We start from the raw sequence: 13620 nt of genomic DNA on the forward strand, positions 1-13620 counted from the left end.
CGATGGAAAGCTGCACAGGAACTAGGAAAATGACGGAACCAAGAATACGTTCCAATTGTAAGGAGTGAAGGCGGTGATCTGCATAATTTTAGTGACAATTGTGTGCCTGCGTGAGGCGCTAGACGCATAGGGTTAGGTGAAGGGCAAGGGCAAACTATAGGTTTCGTTGACATGGGACAACACTTTGTTGTATCACAGTGCGGTGGAAGAGTGAAGCGCGTTAAGAACCAGATGGTTTCCTTGCAATTAAGGGGTAGTGTGAAAATGTGCTGTCGGAAATTCTCTAAGCGCCTTTCTGCCATATGGACCCTGAGAAAAAGTAAGCTCGCGGCTAACATACTGAGACGGCAGTCGCAAATTCTTTACCTTAGTACGTCGGACGTGATGGGAAACTTGGAAGCGAAACCGAAAGGAAGTAAAAAGAGCCTGCGCGAACGTTGCGATGCCTTCGCCTTGTCCTCTAGGACGCTTTACTCGGTCACGGTTATTATACAGGTGACAAACACCGTCGGAAAACCTATTTGTGGAATCAAATGATGGCGGCGTTTGCCGTCTCGCATGCGTACGTTTCATAGCTGCTCTGGAGACCATGGAGAATGGCGAGATGCAGACTTCGGACAGGCCATGGGCCGTTGCTGCCCCTGAGACGCTTTCTGGGGTTCCTACGTCTATTCTGTTGAGAGATATGCTGAAGTGCAGGGCTTTGAACAGGTTGGTGTCAGCGATAGCGGAGACAACGAATTTCCGTGCATCTCTGATTGACCATCATGGTAAAATACAGGGTGGTTGTAGTGGCTGTTCCCAGCGGGAATTTAGGGAGCTCGAGATGCTTGACAACATTACCCATTGCATGTACGAAGGTACGCTGCCTGTTACTGTGATAAGTGATGCCAGGTATTCATTGATATGTAGTTTCCAGGAATACGCATGGATGCAGAGCTCAGGTGGTCAGTTGTTCGACCCTTTGAGATGATAATGTAACGGACTTGAAGTGGAAGAAACTTTTATCGCGTACAATCTCAATAAAAATCACATTTCTTTTTAAAAGAAGTGAAGGCCATTGGGCAGCTCGGCAAAGCTTCTCATCTTGATTTCTTGAAGGAGCACGGAAGGTAATTCAAATGGCAAAGCGCCGGATGCCATTGTGTACCGGTGTCGCCAAATATGAGACGGCCCGGACTGATAAAAATAGGACTTAGGACGGAGATGCCACCCGTATGATGTGGCCTTCATCTGCTACCTTGGTGCGGCACTGACGAGCTGAAGACTGAAGTACTAAGGAAGAAGTTTTTCGTTACATACAAAGGAAAAAGAGACTGTAACAATAAATTCGTACATGACGAATAGAGGAAACCCGGTTGTGTTAGTTCGCAAAGAATTGAAAAATATCTAACCCGGCCTTTTTCATAAGATCCGACATCGAACCATAAGACTTGTCTGCCACTCGTCGTGAATGCGCGTCTTGAAGGATATCTCTCAGCAGCTCTACCTCGTTCAGCACAGGCATATTCTTCAGTGGCTCCTCTCGGACGATGGTCGCCAACGTGTCCCGAGAGACCGCATACATCTTCTGCGACCGGATAGGAGGATCGCTCCTCATCAAATTCGACCGGACGCTCTCTTGGGTCCTGACAATATACTCCTTGCGTGCCTCATCAAGAATCTTGGCAGGGTCATTCTTCGCGCCAGCTCCCCGCCTTTTCTTCTTGATGATATTGTCAATGTGAATATCAGATTTAGAGCGAACGATATACGTCGGGATATTGTATCGCTCGCAGTTCCTGAGAATAGCGATATCTGTGGCAGTGAAGCGGTCGTTGAAGAGGACAATTATGGCATCGAAAATGTAGAGACCGTGGTCGTTGAAGTAGGTCCAGTCAGAGCACGCAAGCGTTCCCGATCCCGGGACATCAAACCAGATGAATGGGTGGGCGGGATTCGGATCAGGGTAAGGGGTAACCATCGACGTGCTTTCGACGATATCGGCCATAGCAGCACCTTCATCATCATCCCAAATGCCTCGAAAGGCATTGATAAGAGACGATTTTCCCGTTCCCGAAATTCCAGTGATGGCGAGATGAAACTTGCCCTCCTTGTAAAAACGACGCTTCGTCGCCTCGTATTTCTCCTTGGAAGGCCATTCGACTGGACGAATACCTGTCTTCCACTTCGCCTCCATCGCCTCCTGGACCTCCATCGCTTTCTTCATCTCTGCTTCCTTCTTGCGCACCTGCTCTTGCAACTCGTTGGCAGCCTGAGCAGCCCTCTGAGCAGCCTCGTGTTCTCGTCTGGCAATTTCGGCTTGCTCTTCCTTCTCCCTCTCGAGCTGCGCTGCTATCTGAGCCGCCATCTGGACCTCCTCCTGCTGGACTCTGATTCTCTCGGCCTGTTCCTGCCTTTGCTGCTCCGCAGTTTGGGCCGCTCTTTGCGCCTCCTCTTGCGCCCGCCTCAGTCTTTTGGCGTGCTCCTGTCTCTCTCGTTCGATTTGCTCGAGGTGTCGTTGAGCTCTCTCCGCCTCCTCTCTTCTATGCTGTTCTTCGATGGCCTGCATTGTCGGATTGGGCCCGACTTCGCCGCCTCCAAACAACCAAGATATGACACCGCCCATGCTTTGACAATAGCTGAAAGTGACAGCAGTTAGATATGTGTAGGCACCTGTGACATGTGCTCGAGTACCTTTCTGCGAAGTAACGAAGGTTCTTTGGACAAAGCGTCGATACTCTAGCAGAGAACGTGTGAATCAGTATATATCATGCTGAGTTGTTTTATTCGTCTTACAAATTACAATGGAGACGCGATGTCGGTGATCGACGAAACGATGAACAGGGGATACGTCTATCGCGGCGACAAGTCGAAGACCAGAGGAGCGATGAACTGAGAGCTGTCAAACAAAAAGCTACTCCGTGAAGATTCTTATAAGCCCGGGTTTCATACAAAGAGCGAGCCTTGCGATCACAGCTCCAACTGCGCGTGCCCGTCACACGATAGGCGCCATCTGATTCTTTTCTTCTAGCAAAAATCCAAAAATATACCTTGCTTCGCAGATCATGGAAGAGACTATTGGTCGTTATCGATGGAAAGCTGCACAGGAACTAGGAAAATGACGGAACCAAGAATACGTTCCAATTGTAAGGAGTGAAGGCGGTGATCTGCATAATTTTAGTGATTATTGTGTGTATGCGTGAGGCGCTAGACGCACAGGGGTGGGTGAAGGGCAAGGGCAAACTATAAGTTTCGTTGACATGGGACGACACTTTGTTGTATCACAAGGCGGCGGAAGAATGAAGCGCGTTAAGAACCAGATGGTTTCCTTGCAACGAAGTGGGTGGTGTGAAGATGTGCTGTTATAAATTCTCTAAGCGCCTTTCTGCCATATGGACCTGAGAACAAGTAAACTCGCGGCTAACATACTGAGACGGCAGTCGCAAATTCTTTACCTTAGTACGTCGGACGTGATGGGAAACTTGGAAGCTAAACGGAAAGGAAGTAGGAAGAGTCCGCGCTGTGAGAATGTGGTAATGTCTTCCTCCCGTATGATTACCGCCTTGTGCTCTGAGTTGATGTCGACGTTAATAGCAACCGAATGTACGAATTTATCGAGAGGGAGAGATTATTCTATTGCACTCTTGGGTAGACCCAAGCGGAGTAGAGTGGCTCGACTGCTCCTTGAATTGATATGTACCTGGGGACGATCAGCCACATACATCGCCGAGATTGTGTTTGAAGCGAGAGCTATGGTAGATTTAACAAAAGAAAGGTCCGGAGACAATTCAATATGCTGAGATCAACTCGGGCAAGCTGCACAATCACAAAAGTAACAAAATGAGTAAAGACCGGGCCAAATCTTCTAGATACCAAAAACAAGGCTATACGAAAAAATGTCCACAGATGACCATAGCAAAAGAAAATAGAGGCAACCCGACCCCATTAGTTGTTAAAGAAACGGTAGACGTCCATGCCGGCCTTCTTCATGAGATTCGCCATCGAGCCGTATGACTTTTCAGATCGTCGCGAATACGCATCCTGAAGGATGTCCCTCAACAGCTCAAACTCGTTCAGCACGAGGCTATCCTCGAGCGGCTCCTCTCCGACAACCTTTGCCAGAGTGTCCCGTGAGACGGCGTACATCTTCTGTGAGCGGATCGGAGGATCATTCTTCATGAGATTCAACCTGACGCTCTCCTGCGTCCTCGTGATGTACTCCTTACGAGCTTCCTCGGAGATCTTCACAAGGTCGCCCCTTGGTCCAGCGCTTCGCAGTTTTTTATTGATGAGGTCGTCGATGTGTACGTCAGATTTAGAGCGAACAATATAGGCTGGGATCATAAAACGCGCACAATTCTGAAGGATTGCTACGTCGGTGGCTGTGAAGCAATCATTGAACAGGATGATAATGGCGTCGAAGATGTAAAGGCCTTGGTCATTAAAATAGGTCCAATCAGGACATGAGAGAGTGCCCGAGCCCGGGACATCGAACCAGACGAAAGGGTTGTTGGGATTAGGATCAGGATAGGGAGTAACTACCGAGGTGGTTTCAACAATATCAGTCGGAGCAGCGTCCTCGTCGTCATCCCAGACGCCTCGGAATGCATTCACCAAAGACGACTTGCCACTTCCTGAAGAACCGGCGATGGCGAGGTGGAACTTGCCCTCCTGGTAAAAGAGACGCTTGTTCGCCTCGAACTGCTCGCGAGAAGGCCACTCAACTGGACGAATCCCTTTCTTCCACTTAGCCTCCATCTCCCTCTGGTCTTCTAAAATCTTCCTCATCTCCCCCTCCTTCTTCTTCACCTGTTCTTGCAGCTCGTTAGAAATCTGAGCTGCCTTCTGCGCTGCTTCCCGCTCTTTTCTGGCATTATTAACTTGCTCCTGCTTCTCTCTCTCCAGCTGTTCAGCAACGTGAGCCGCTCTCTCCGCTGCCTCCTGCTGGATTCTAATATTCTCCACTTGCGCAGCCTGCCTCTCTCGTTCAAGCTGTTCCACATGCCGTTGAAGCTCGAGTTTCTCTGCCTCCGCTCTTTGAAGCTTTTCCTCGATGACAGCCATCGTCGGGTTTTCCTTGACTTGACTGCTCCGGACTGCGCCAAGGACGACTGCCACAGCGGCGGCTGCCCGGGATATGGTACCACCCATTCCTAAAGAATCCGAGGGCGGAATCAGAAATGAGGTTTCGGCTTCAGTTGTGTCGAGTACCTTGTATAAAAATGTAAGAAGTTACTTCGCCGAATACCTAAGCACAAAGGCGACGCCGGCAAAGACGAGCCTTAGGAGATCGTATTCGAAAAGAACACAGAAAACGAGTCTTGGAACGGATGCCGGATTTTGTGGTGGTATTTGTACGCCGTCAACGTGTACTGTCGCCACGTCTAACTGAATAGCCCTCATTTGCTACTCGATCATGAAGGTGTGTTACTTAACCCTTCGGTTTTCACAGAAGGACTGGAGAAGTCCAGAAATCTGGACCTGAGCCGCAATTCGAAGGGACATTCAAGCCCGCTCTCGCAGATGAAATAAGGTACCTCGCACTAGTTGGTCCCGGTTTCTGGTCATGGCCGTGGAGAGTGTCAGGACGCACTAAAAGTTGAATTGACTCCGGTGCTCCGTTTGCTACGAGAGTCAATGAGCCACGAGGTAGTGAAGGACTCAATAAGCTCACCTCACGGCAGGGGTGGTACAAGCTAAGGTGATCGGCAGTATTGAAAAGGTGCATTTGAGAGAAAGGGAGGCAATGATTGGATGTGACTAACTGCTTCAGGTCAGTTTCACAAGGCAGCATCACCCCAAACGGAGACGCTCAACTGTAATGCCTGCTTTGTGAGATCGAACCTTGACTAATAATGCAACGAGGAACTAAAGGTTGCGGGTGAATGTCGTGCTTGAGACGGGGAAAGTCTTCAATTTGAGGCCCTGGCACCTTCTCGGGCGGCGACGATTCTCAATAAAGTCAGCTCGGCGGTGAAAACGCGCGTGGCGAGCTGCGGGCGCAAACGCAAGCAAAAGGGGTGGCTATCAGTCATACTCCAGATTTCACATTGCAGTAAAGACTGAGCACTTACTGCACCGTGAAATTTATAACTGAAACTCCATTAATCACGGAGTGTATGATGCACCATGGTGAGTACATCTCAGGTCCTGCGCTGAATTAGGCCTCAGTTTCACATTAAAAAATGCATAAGATAGGTATACTGCACCAGAAGATTACTATATTTGTCCGAGATCTTTGAATATTCGAGGCCGTGCAGCTTGACTGTGATGGTGAGCTTGGAAGTTGGACCGTCGAAACGCGGCCCGGCTTCAAGTTGTGGCGTGAGAATGTTCCCTTTTTCAAACACGGGCGCACAGCTGTGAACGGATGTAAAATGGTGAACAGGGAAAACAAGAACATAACGCCTACCCTCCTGCTCACTCGTAGAGCGTGGCTATGTATCTCTGCAATGAATCGCAGGTTAACTAGCTAGATAATACCGAGGTCGCCATCGGACACTTACTAGCAGGAGTCGATGATGGTAGCGGCGTCCTATTGGTTGATGTTGAATAAGGGGGGAAAAAAGCAAATGAAAAGAGACGCACGCCATGTTTGGAGTCGATACCAGTGAGAGTTCCACCTATTTTGGGATAATTGGGTTTGTAAGAAATTATGTAGATGCAGGGAATCCTTACCGTCCTTGGCGTAGACACCGGAGATGTACACGTTACGGGAGCACTGGCTTGCGTACTAAATAGCAAGTGCCAGACAAGTCCCCTTGGGTGCCAGGACGAAATTAAACATACGTTTCCACAAAACCGGTAGAGCTGTGCAAGGAGGATCAGTTCAAATGGCGTGCGATTCAAGATGCAAGAGCTTGAATGACCTTTCCACAGTCTATGTAGAAGACAGACAGAAAACTGGATCTGGGAACTAAGGACTTAGGAGAAGTATGCACCGCTAATGAAGAAGATGATTTTGGGTTGGATTATTGGCTTCGCAGTAGAGAGAAGAGAGACAGAGGAAGGACATGCATTAACTGTTCCACAACCATTGTGTTGAATACCCTTGTCCTCTGCATGGTAGCACCACCACCGATGAATGTTGGTGTAGTTGCCTGCCTCATCGCTTTTCTGCGAGTCATAGGATATGGCTTGATAGCGCACGAGGCCATGGAGATAAACGTACGATGGTGATGGCATCCTCTGCGGCAAGGATATGGATTAGTGTAATGTACACACAGTGCTAGAGCAAATCGACACACCACAAGCATCCTCAAACTAGACCACACCGTTCGTTAGTAGAAGTATAACTCAGTTCGATGAGACATTTACCCAAACAAAGTACAATCTAAAGTCCTTTAGACGGAGACAGTGTAAGATAGAATTTAACAACATACAACCGGTACAGTCTGTCACAAAAGTGGGCTCAGATTGTTTCTCAGAAGGGTTGATGAATGAAACGACGTACGAGCGCCCTCGGCCTGGTTGGCACCGATGATAACGTTCTACAGTGTGGCGCCTTGGCGAAGGTAAAATACTAAGAATGTAAGAGTGAGTAATGCAACGCCACAAATGCCAAATTAAAATCGTGCCCGCGTCTTCCCAATCTACGAAGCCGCGATGACAAACTCATCAGCACAATAGCCAACCATGCGAGGAAATAGCATACCTCCTCCGGCTCGATCACTATCACAGACGCCTTTTCAGAAAGGTAAATTGACGGGTAGAGAACGGAATGGAATTGACCTGCAAGGACCACTTCCACGGCCATACTTCTTCCAACCACCATCAAATGTTTTGCCAGCGGTGACTTCGATGACTACACTGCTAGAGACAGTGCCGGTGGCTGTTGGCAGACCACTGGTGTAAGCGTTGCAAGCAGCGGAAAGACTTGCGAGAGAGGCGATAGACAAGGCGAGAAGCAACTGCGTGATCCTAGGGACTGAGTCAAATAGGACAGTGGCGTTTAATAGTCCTCGACTCGAACAACCTCCAAGACTTATTTTGGCACGGTAAAAGTCTGGATACGAATTGTTTTTGCGATGTTAAAATTCTTGGAAGAATGGGCTGTGCATAAACCAGCGGCGGGGAGTTGGTTTGTCGGTTTTTGGTATTGTTGAAGAGTTGACCTCAGCTTGAGTCCAGAGTATTAGACTGACTTGCGATGGATTTCGAGTTCCCACGATGTTAGTCTGCCAGGGTTTGGGACACAGAGATACAGCAATATCTATCAAATAAATTGGTAGGAGAATGGATATGCCTGGCCTGTGGCGCGCCGAAAAGATACTCGCCATAGCGAGGTCCACAGACGGACCAGGAGACACTTGAAGACCGGTTCTGAGTTGGCCTTGTAAGTTGGCCGAGCATTCATGGCGAAAACGATTTCTATACATTAATTAGATATCCTAAAAGCTGCCAGTTCAACTAGAACAGGCGTCAACCTACAGCAACCCTATGATGACAACCGCTGAACGGTATCAGGAGACCAGCTTACAAGACACAGGCATTGATCATCGATCGACTGGAGGGTCCACACGTTAATGTCAAGGCATCTTTGCTACCAGTAGACCTGAAACCCCACCCCCAGTGAGTTCGTCGATCCAAACAGTGATGCATGAAGCTCCGCATGGTTCGGATAAATATCTGCCAGGAAAATGGGGTGTTCCACACATCGGTGTGCTTCTTAGGTCCGAAAAAATCAGCCTTGTGAACACCACCAGCACTAGCATAGTTCAAATGCCCACCGTCCGAGGAGCTGACATAGCTAGCATTCTGTCAGCGATGTTTTGAACATCAATGGCGATGCGACCAATTTTATCTTGGGCAATATGATATCTATAAAAGATAGCCACTCCAGCCTGTGGGGTTATAGCTCAGTTGGGAGAGCAGTAGACTGAAGTTGACGAGTCATTTATTCTTCTAAAGGTCCCCAGTTCAATCCTGGGTGACCCCAAATGTTTTTCTTCCTGGTCTGTTGGAGTAGGGTCGAGCACGAAGCCTAAGTTACTGTTTTTTTTTACCGACCGAATGGGGAGGGTGTTTTGATAAGGTAATTTACCGTTACTTACCTATCACATGCAGAATCACATGACAGGCACACAGAATCGCAGATTCTTTTTATGTTTGTGTTTTTACTGGTTTTCTTTATCTCAAGGGCTGTAAGGCAGCAGAGTCAACGATGTTAGTGTTACCATGACAAACTGGAGGAGAGAGATGGATTTGATTCTCAGAATGCCTGAGGAATATGGAACATACAGAGCTCGGCAGTTTCTTCTCTCGACAATCCATCATATCGTCCTTGGCCTGCAGTGGATATGGGGCTGGACTGTGTTGATGGAACTTGGAGATAGGGAACGGAACTGGTGAAATGACGAACCTCGACCTCTCCCCGGTTGTAGAGATACATCATCCGGCCATTATAGGGTGAGGCTTCACTTCGTCGAGCATGGAAACCGCCACCTTCACTGCAAGTGCATACAGTAGTAAACTAGTATCATAAATCAGAGTCAACGAACCGTATGAAGATAAGTCATTCAGTGGAAGTCCGATGTAGAAAACAAATATTCTGTCCTAGCTACGGTACTCCCAAAGTTAAAGATAAGAGACAACCACCATCCAGGACAAGGATCGAACTAGGAGGGTAATTGGAAGTCATACAAGTAGATACTGACAATAGCACAATCCTGGAATAAAGTAGGACAAAGTATCATAATGAAAGCCTATGGCTGGATGAAAATCATGAGAGAAGTACAGTCAGGATAACAAAGGAGGGACAATGGTCACGGATTTCTCCGCATTCCAGGAATTTGCAAGATAGTAGAAGAGCTCCGCACCACCTCTCTTTATCAGATCCTGCATGATGCGCCAGGACTTCTCGGAACGCCGAGAATATGCGTCCCGAAGCATGTCCTTCAGCAGCCGGGGCTCGTCAAGGATGGCATTATTACCAAGGGATTCCTCCCGGACCATTAAAGTCAGCGTATCCCGAGACACAGCATACACCTTCTGGGAGAGAAGGGGAGGATCCATCTTCATCAGATTGTCCCGAACAGTCTTCTGCGTCTTGTCGAGGTACTCCTTACGCGCCACATCACGAATCCCTACGAGGTCACTCCCCTCAACAGCCCGCCTCGTTTTCTTCTTGAAAAGTTCCTCGATATGTCTGTCGGACTTGGAGCGAACGATATAGGTGGGGATATTGTACCGCCTGCAATTCTTCAGAATGGCCAGATCCCCATCTGTAAAACGGTCGCCCAGAAGAACGATGATGGCGTCGAAAATATAGAGCCCTTGGTCATTAAAGTATGTCCAATCGGGACAGTTGACTGTTCCTGAGCCCGGGATGTCGAACCAGATAAAAGGGTTGGCAGAGTTAGGATCAGGATATGGGGTAACGTCGGTAGTGCTTTCGACGACATCGGTGTCGGCAGATCCTTTCTCGTCGTCCCATATGCCTCGAAAGGCGTTGATGAGCGACGACTTGCCAGTTCCCGATTTTCCAGCGATAGCGAGATGGAATTTCCCCTCCTTGTAGAGACGCTGCTTGACCATTTCGTACTGCTCTCGGGAAGGCCATTCGACTGGCTGAACACCCTTCTTCCACTTGGCCTCCATCTCCTTCTGAGATTTCATCACCTTTTTCATCACCTCCTCATTGGCCTTCGCCTCCTCCTGCAGCTCTTTGGAACGTTGATTCGCCTTCAGCGCTGCCTCTTTCTCCCTCGCAGCTTTGTCGGCTTGCTCTTTCTTCTCTTTCTCCAGCTGCTCAACACGACGACTTTCGTTTTTATCACCCTCCACTCTGCTATACTGTTGCGAGATCGAGGCCATCGTCGGGTTTTCCTTGACTTTACTCCTTCGTATTGCATTCAGAAAGAAGGGGATAATAGCAGATATAGCAGCACCCATTCTGGAGAGATTGACAGTCAGCGACAGGGCGAGAGTTTGGTGTACTATATAACAGACCTTGGGGTGATTCTGAAATGGATAGAAGTTACTACTACTGAACGCTAGACCGTCCGGTTTACAAATCTAGGGATGGGTAAGTATATAAGCTTTGGGGAATTGAACATGCATTACTTACACGGGACAAAATGAAAAAGGCGAATAGGAGGGATACGAGACAGGCGTAGACTTGTCGTCATACAAGGACAGTAAGTGATAGAGGGACCGTCGGAAACGGCAGACTTCTCCTACCAGTTTTTATATAAGTATAACCGGACTTCTGATCTGAACTTTTCGCTGGTCACCTGTGTTGTGCGTGCCGTGGTGCCAGTCAAGCAATATCGTTTTAAGTTCGAAGTTCGAAGTTCGTGACTAGACCAAGAATAGAATAGTACGTTGAAACTCTGGCTCAGACGGAAGTCACAGAAGCACTTTTGTGGACAAAGATATAGTATATTCTCCACTGTATCACAGTTGACGACGGGTTCAGTGACGCTGGTCAGCATGTAGAACCAGAAGTTTGATGGAACGAGGTGCCCTGTCAATTCAGTCGGCGGCGAAAGGGCGAAGCGCTGTGAAATCACATCGACTTCATATCAGGAATAGGAAATGTCTGTTTGACGCCCGGTCCGAGAAATGCACTAGCATCTTGACAGAAGCACGATAGAGCAGTAAAGCAACTGTCCGCAGATGTTTCTTCTCGTGGGTGGCGTTCTTAGATTGATCAACGTTGACAGTGATACTACCAAGCTACCGGTCAAGCTCGAAGGAGGTAGTAGTAAGCATTGAAATATTGAACTCTGAGTCCTTGAATTCATCGACAAGGGTGTCTGATATCGCGAAAAGCCTAATGAAAATATGCCGCAATTTTTTATAGGATCCCATGTGGAGAAAAAAGGATGGTGAGCCTTTACACTTCCTTCTACTTGGATTTCAACTGACGACTGGTAACGAACAGTCTCTCAAATTCTTTCTCTCCCTCACCTCGAACTCTCGCCATAATCCTCGCTGAACACTTCTGGAAATCTTCACTCTCCCGAACCCCTTTCCACGCCGTCTCCTCCAACGCATCCCACCACTCTCCAGTGTACGGATGTCCTGGGGCTCCCGCATATCCCCACGGTTTCGCTGTATACGGCTGAACCCATGGATTCAGGACGACGGCCATTGAGGGATGCACGGGCCCAGTGAAATGCACAATCACTGGATCTTCAAAGTCTGCCGCAGAGAACGCGGCATCCCGCTCCGGGGTGGAAATCTTTGCGTACGTACCCAGTCCCTGTGCATTGTAGCGCAGGGGCAGCGATGTCCAGTCATGCTCGAAGTGAACGTTGAGGTGATCTTGGTCTTTGAATGTGGTTTCGGACGTCAGCTGGGAAATCCGGGGAAGGCGAAGTCGGATTTTGGCCAGGTCGAGCAGGAGGACACCAGCGTTAAAGTAGCCCTCTTCCTCAACGATAGAACCGTGCCCTTTGGGAAAACCGACGTCCAACACTGCCCCAAGTGACCCTCCCTGCAAATCAGTGTTCCATAAAGGGAGGAGAGGCCCACGAACGAGCGTATCGGAGTCGAGGTATAAAGCTCGCTCGACGGGGAGCCGTTTCATGAGATCGAGCTTCGCCCACGTAGGGCTTGTCTTGGAGGAGAGGTCATCATCGCGCTGGGGAATGAAAACGTGGGTAATCCTTGACTCCTTCGGAATTGAATGAGTGATCCGTGACCTGTCCTCCTCTGTCAGACCACAGTCGTATACGTATACGGTGCATCGTCCAGCGACGTTCTTCACGGCACTTCGTATTGCAACCGACGCCGGCATGGCGTATTCGGTATCCGCAACGATCGCGAGGTTTACGCCATATCCTGAAAATAGTTACACCTTAGCCCAGGCATCGGATTTTTCCTGAAAAGCAACAAGCATACCAAGGACATCTTCAAGAGCTCTCCTATCACCTACGCCATCCAGCAAAAACCCAATTCGCATTTCCACCACCTTGCGAATGATCATCTGGTAATCTCCCGGCCCGGACAGGCGCTCATATTCGCCATCGTGAAGTTGTAAAAAGCCGTCGATGCCTCTCTTTGGATGTTCGGCATTATCTCCAGCTTCTTTCTCCCACTCGTAATCATCGAACACGATCACGGCCCCCTCCCTCGCCAACCGCCATGTCAATTCCCCGTCCAAAAAGGTATCGTCTGCCCGATGCGAGCCATCGACATAGATCCAATCATATCCCGGCTCCGCAGCAACCACCTCCTCGTACAGGAGTTGCATGAGCCCAGGGACACTAAACTGTTCCAGGATACGGAACTTTTTGTTCGTGAGGCGGAGGTTGTGTAGGACCTTTTCATGTCGAGCTCGCCCATCGGCCGTTTGCATCATGTCAAAGTGGTCGATGGTGACGAGTTCCCCACCATCCTTGCACAGCTCCGTCAGAAGGAAGACAGCTGAACGGCCTTCCCAGGCACCTATTTCCAACACGCGCGGACTTTGGGACTGTACATGGCGGAAGAGTGTTTGCCATTCCGCGATGTGACCTGAGAACCAGTCTTGGGTAGAGGTAAAGTGGTAGTCGGGTGTCATGGTACAAATAATTCGGAAGGTTGCACTCCGTATTATATAGATGTTGTATCTCTTATCGATGATTTGTTCTCATAAGGCGCTAAAGAAAATGATTAGGTTTTGCAATCGCATGGTGCGAAAAAAGGCCT

At 48.8% G+C, this 13620-nt stretch overlaps 5 protein-coding genes and 1 non-coding gene across 6 annotated transcripts; 2 read left to right on the plus strand and 4 right to left on the minus strand.

Moving 5' to 3' along the window:
• Positions 1 to 564: 564 nt before the first annotated feature.
• BT62DRAFT_954692 (uncharacterized protein) lies at positions 565 to 1033 on the plus strand. Its single transcript, XM_043188315.1, has 2 exons — positions 565 to 860; positions 913 to 1033. The coding sequence occupies exons 1-2, from the start codon at positions 590 to 592 to the stop codon at positions 966 to 968; spliced, it is 327 nt and encodes a 108-aa protein (XP_043036108.1). The 5' UTR covers positions 565 to 589; the 3' UTR covers positions 969 to 1033.
• A 330-nt stretch (positions 1034 to 1363) lies between these two features.
• On the minus strand, positions 1364 to 4740 carry BT62DRAFT_905562 (P-loop containing nucleoside triphosphate hydrolase protein; the record flags this gene model as incomplete). The annotated part of the gene is made up of 2 exons (XM_043183605.1): positions 1364 to 2185; positions 3952 to 4740. The coding sequence occupies 2 exons, from the start codon at positions 4738 to 4740 to the stop codon at positions 1364 to 1366; spliced, it is 1611 nt and encodes a 536-aa protein (XP_043036109.1).
• Positions 4741 to 6155: 1415 nt separating this feature from the next.
• On the minus strand, positions 6156 to 8094 carry BT62DRAFT_1036933 (uncharacterized protein; the record flags this gene model as incomplete). The annotated part of the gene is made up of 10 exons (XM_043178392.1): positions 7637 to 8094; positions 7436 to 7472; positions 7154 to 7170; positions 6924 to 7098; positions 6852 to 6862; positions 6772 to 6792; positions 6661 to 6715; positions 6571 to 6605; positions 6489 to 6517; positions 6156 to 6342 (listed from the first exon to the last, which is right to left on the minus strand). The coding sequence occupies exons 1-10, from the start codon at positions 7754 to 7756 to the stop codon at positions 6156 to 6158; spliced, it is 687 nt and encodes a 228-aa protein (XP_043036110.1). The 5' UTR covers positions 7757 to 8094.
• A 735-nt stretch (positions 8095 to 8829) lies between these two features.
• On the plus strand, positions 8830 to 8920 carry BT62DRAFT_t148. The gene has a single exon. It is a non-coding gene; the product is annotated as a tRNA-Phe (tRNA).
• Positions 8921 to 9548: 628 nt separating this feature from the next.
• On the minus strand, positions 9549 to 11237 carry BT62DRAFT_378275 (P-loop containing nucleoside triphosphate hydrolase protein). Its single transcript, XM_043180705.1, has 4 exons — positions 11217 to 11237; positions 11051 to 11159; positions 10933 to 10998; positions 9549 to 10876 (listed from the first exon to the last, which is right to left on the minus strand). The coding sequence occupies exon 4, from the start codon at positions 10873 to 10875 to the stop codon at positions 9721 to 9723; it is 1155 nt and encodes a 384-aa protein (XP_043036111.1). The 5' UTR covers position 10876; positions 10933 to 10998; positions 11051 to 11159; positions 11217 to 11237; the 3' UTR covers positions 9549 to 9720.
• Positions 11238 to 11762: 525 nt separating this feature from the next.
• Positions 11763 to 13522, minus strand: BT62DRAFT_935913 (glycosyl transferase). Its single transcript, XM_043187031.1, has 2 exons — positions 12832 to 13522; positions 11763 to 12771 (listed from the first exon to the last, which is right to left on the minus strand). The coding sequence occupies exons 1-2, from the start codon at positions 13490 to 13492 to the stop codon at positions 11834 to 11836; spliced, it is 1599 nt and encodes a 532-aa protein (XP_043036112.1). The 5' UTR covers positions 13493 to 13522; the 3' UTR covers positions 11763 to 11833.
• Between the last annotated feature and the right edge of the window lie 98 nt (positions 13523 to 13620).

Source organism: Guyanagaster necrorhizus (genome assembly GCF_019112545.1).
Source record: "Guyanagaster necrorhizus MCA 3950 unplaced genomic scaffold BT62scaffold_28, whole genome shotgun sequence".
Taxonomy (NCBI): Eukaryota; Fungi; Basidiomycota; class Agaricomycetes; order Agaricales; family Physalacriaceae; genus Guyanagaster; species Guyanagaster necrorhizus.

Coding starts and splice junctions, on each gene's coding strand:
- BT62DRAFT_378275 (XM_043180705.1), bottom strand. CDS start 10,875: ATGGGTGCTGCTATATCTGCTATTATCCCCTTCTTTCTGAATGCAATA.
- BT62DRAFT_935913 (XM_043187031.1), bottom strand. CDS start 13,492: ATGACACCCGACTACCACTTTACCTCTACCCAAGACTGGTTCTCAGGT. Junction 12,772..12,831: donor AGCTCTTGAAGATGTCCTTG/GTATGCTTGTTG, acceptor AACTATTTTCAG/GATATGGCGTAAACCTCGCG.
- BT62DRAFT_954692 (XM_043188315.1), top strand. CDS start 590: ATGGAGAATGGCGAGATGCAGACTTCGGACAGGCCATGGGCCGTTGCT. Junction 861..912: donor TACCCATTGCATGTACGAAG/GTACGCTGCCTG, acceptor ATTGATATGTAG/TTTCCAGGAATACGCATGGA.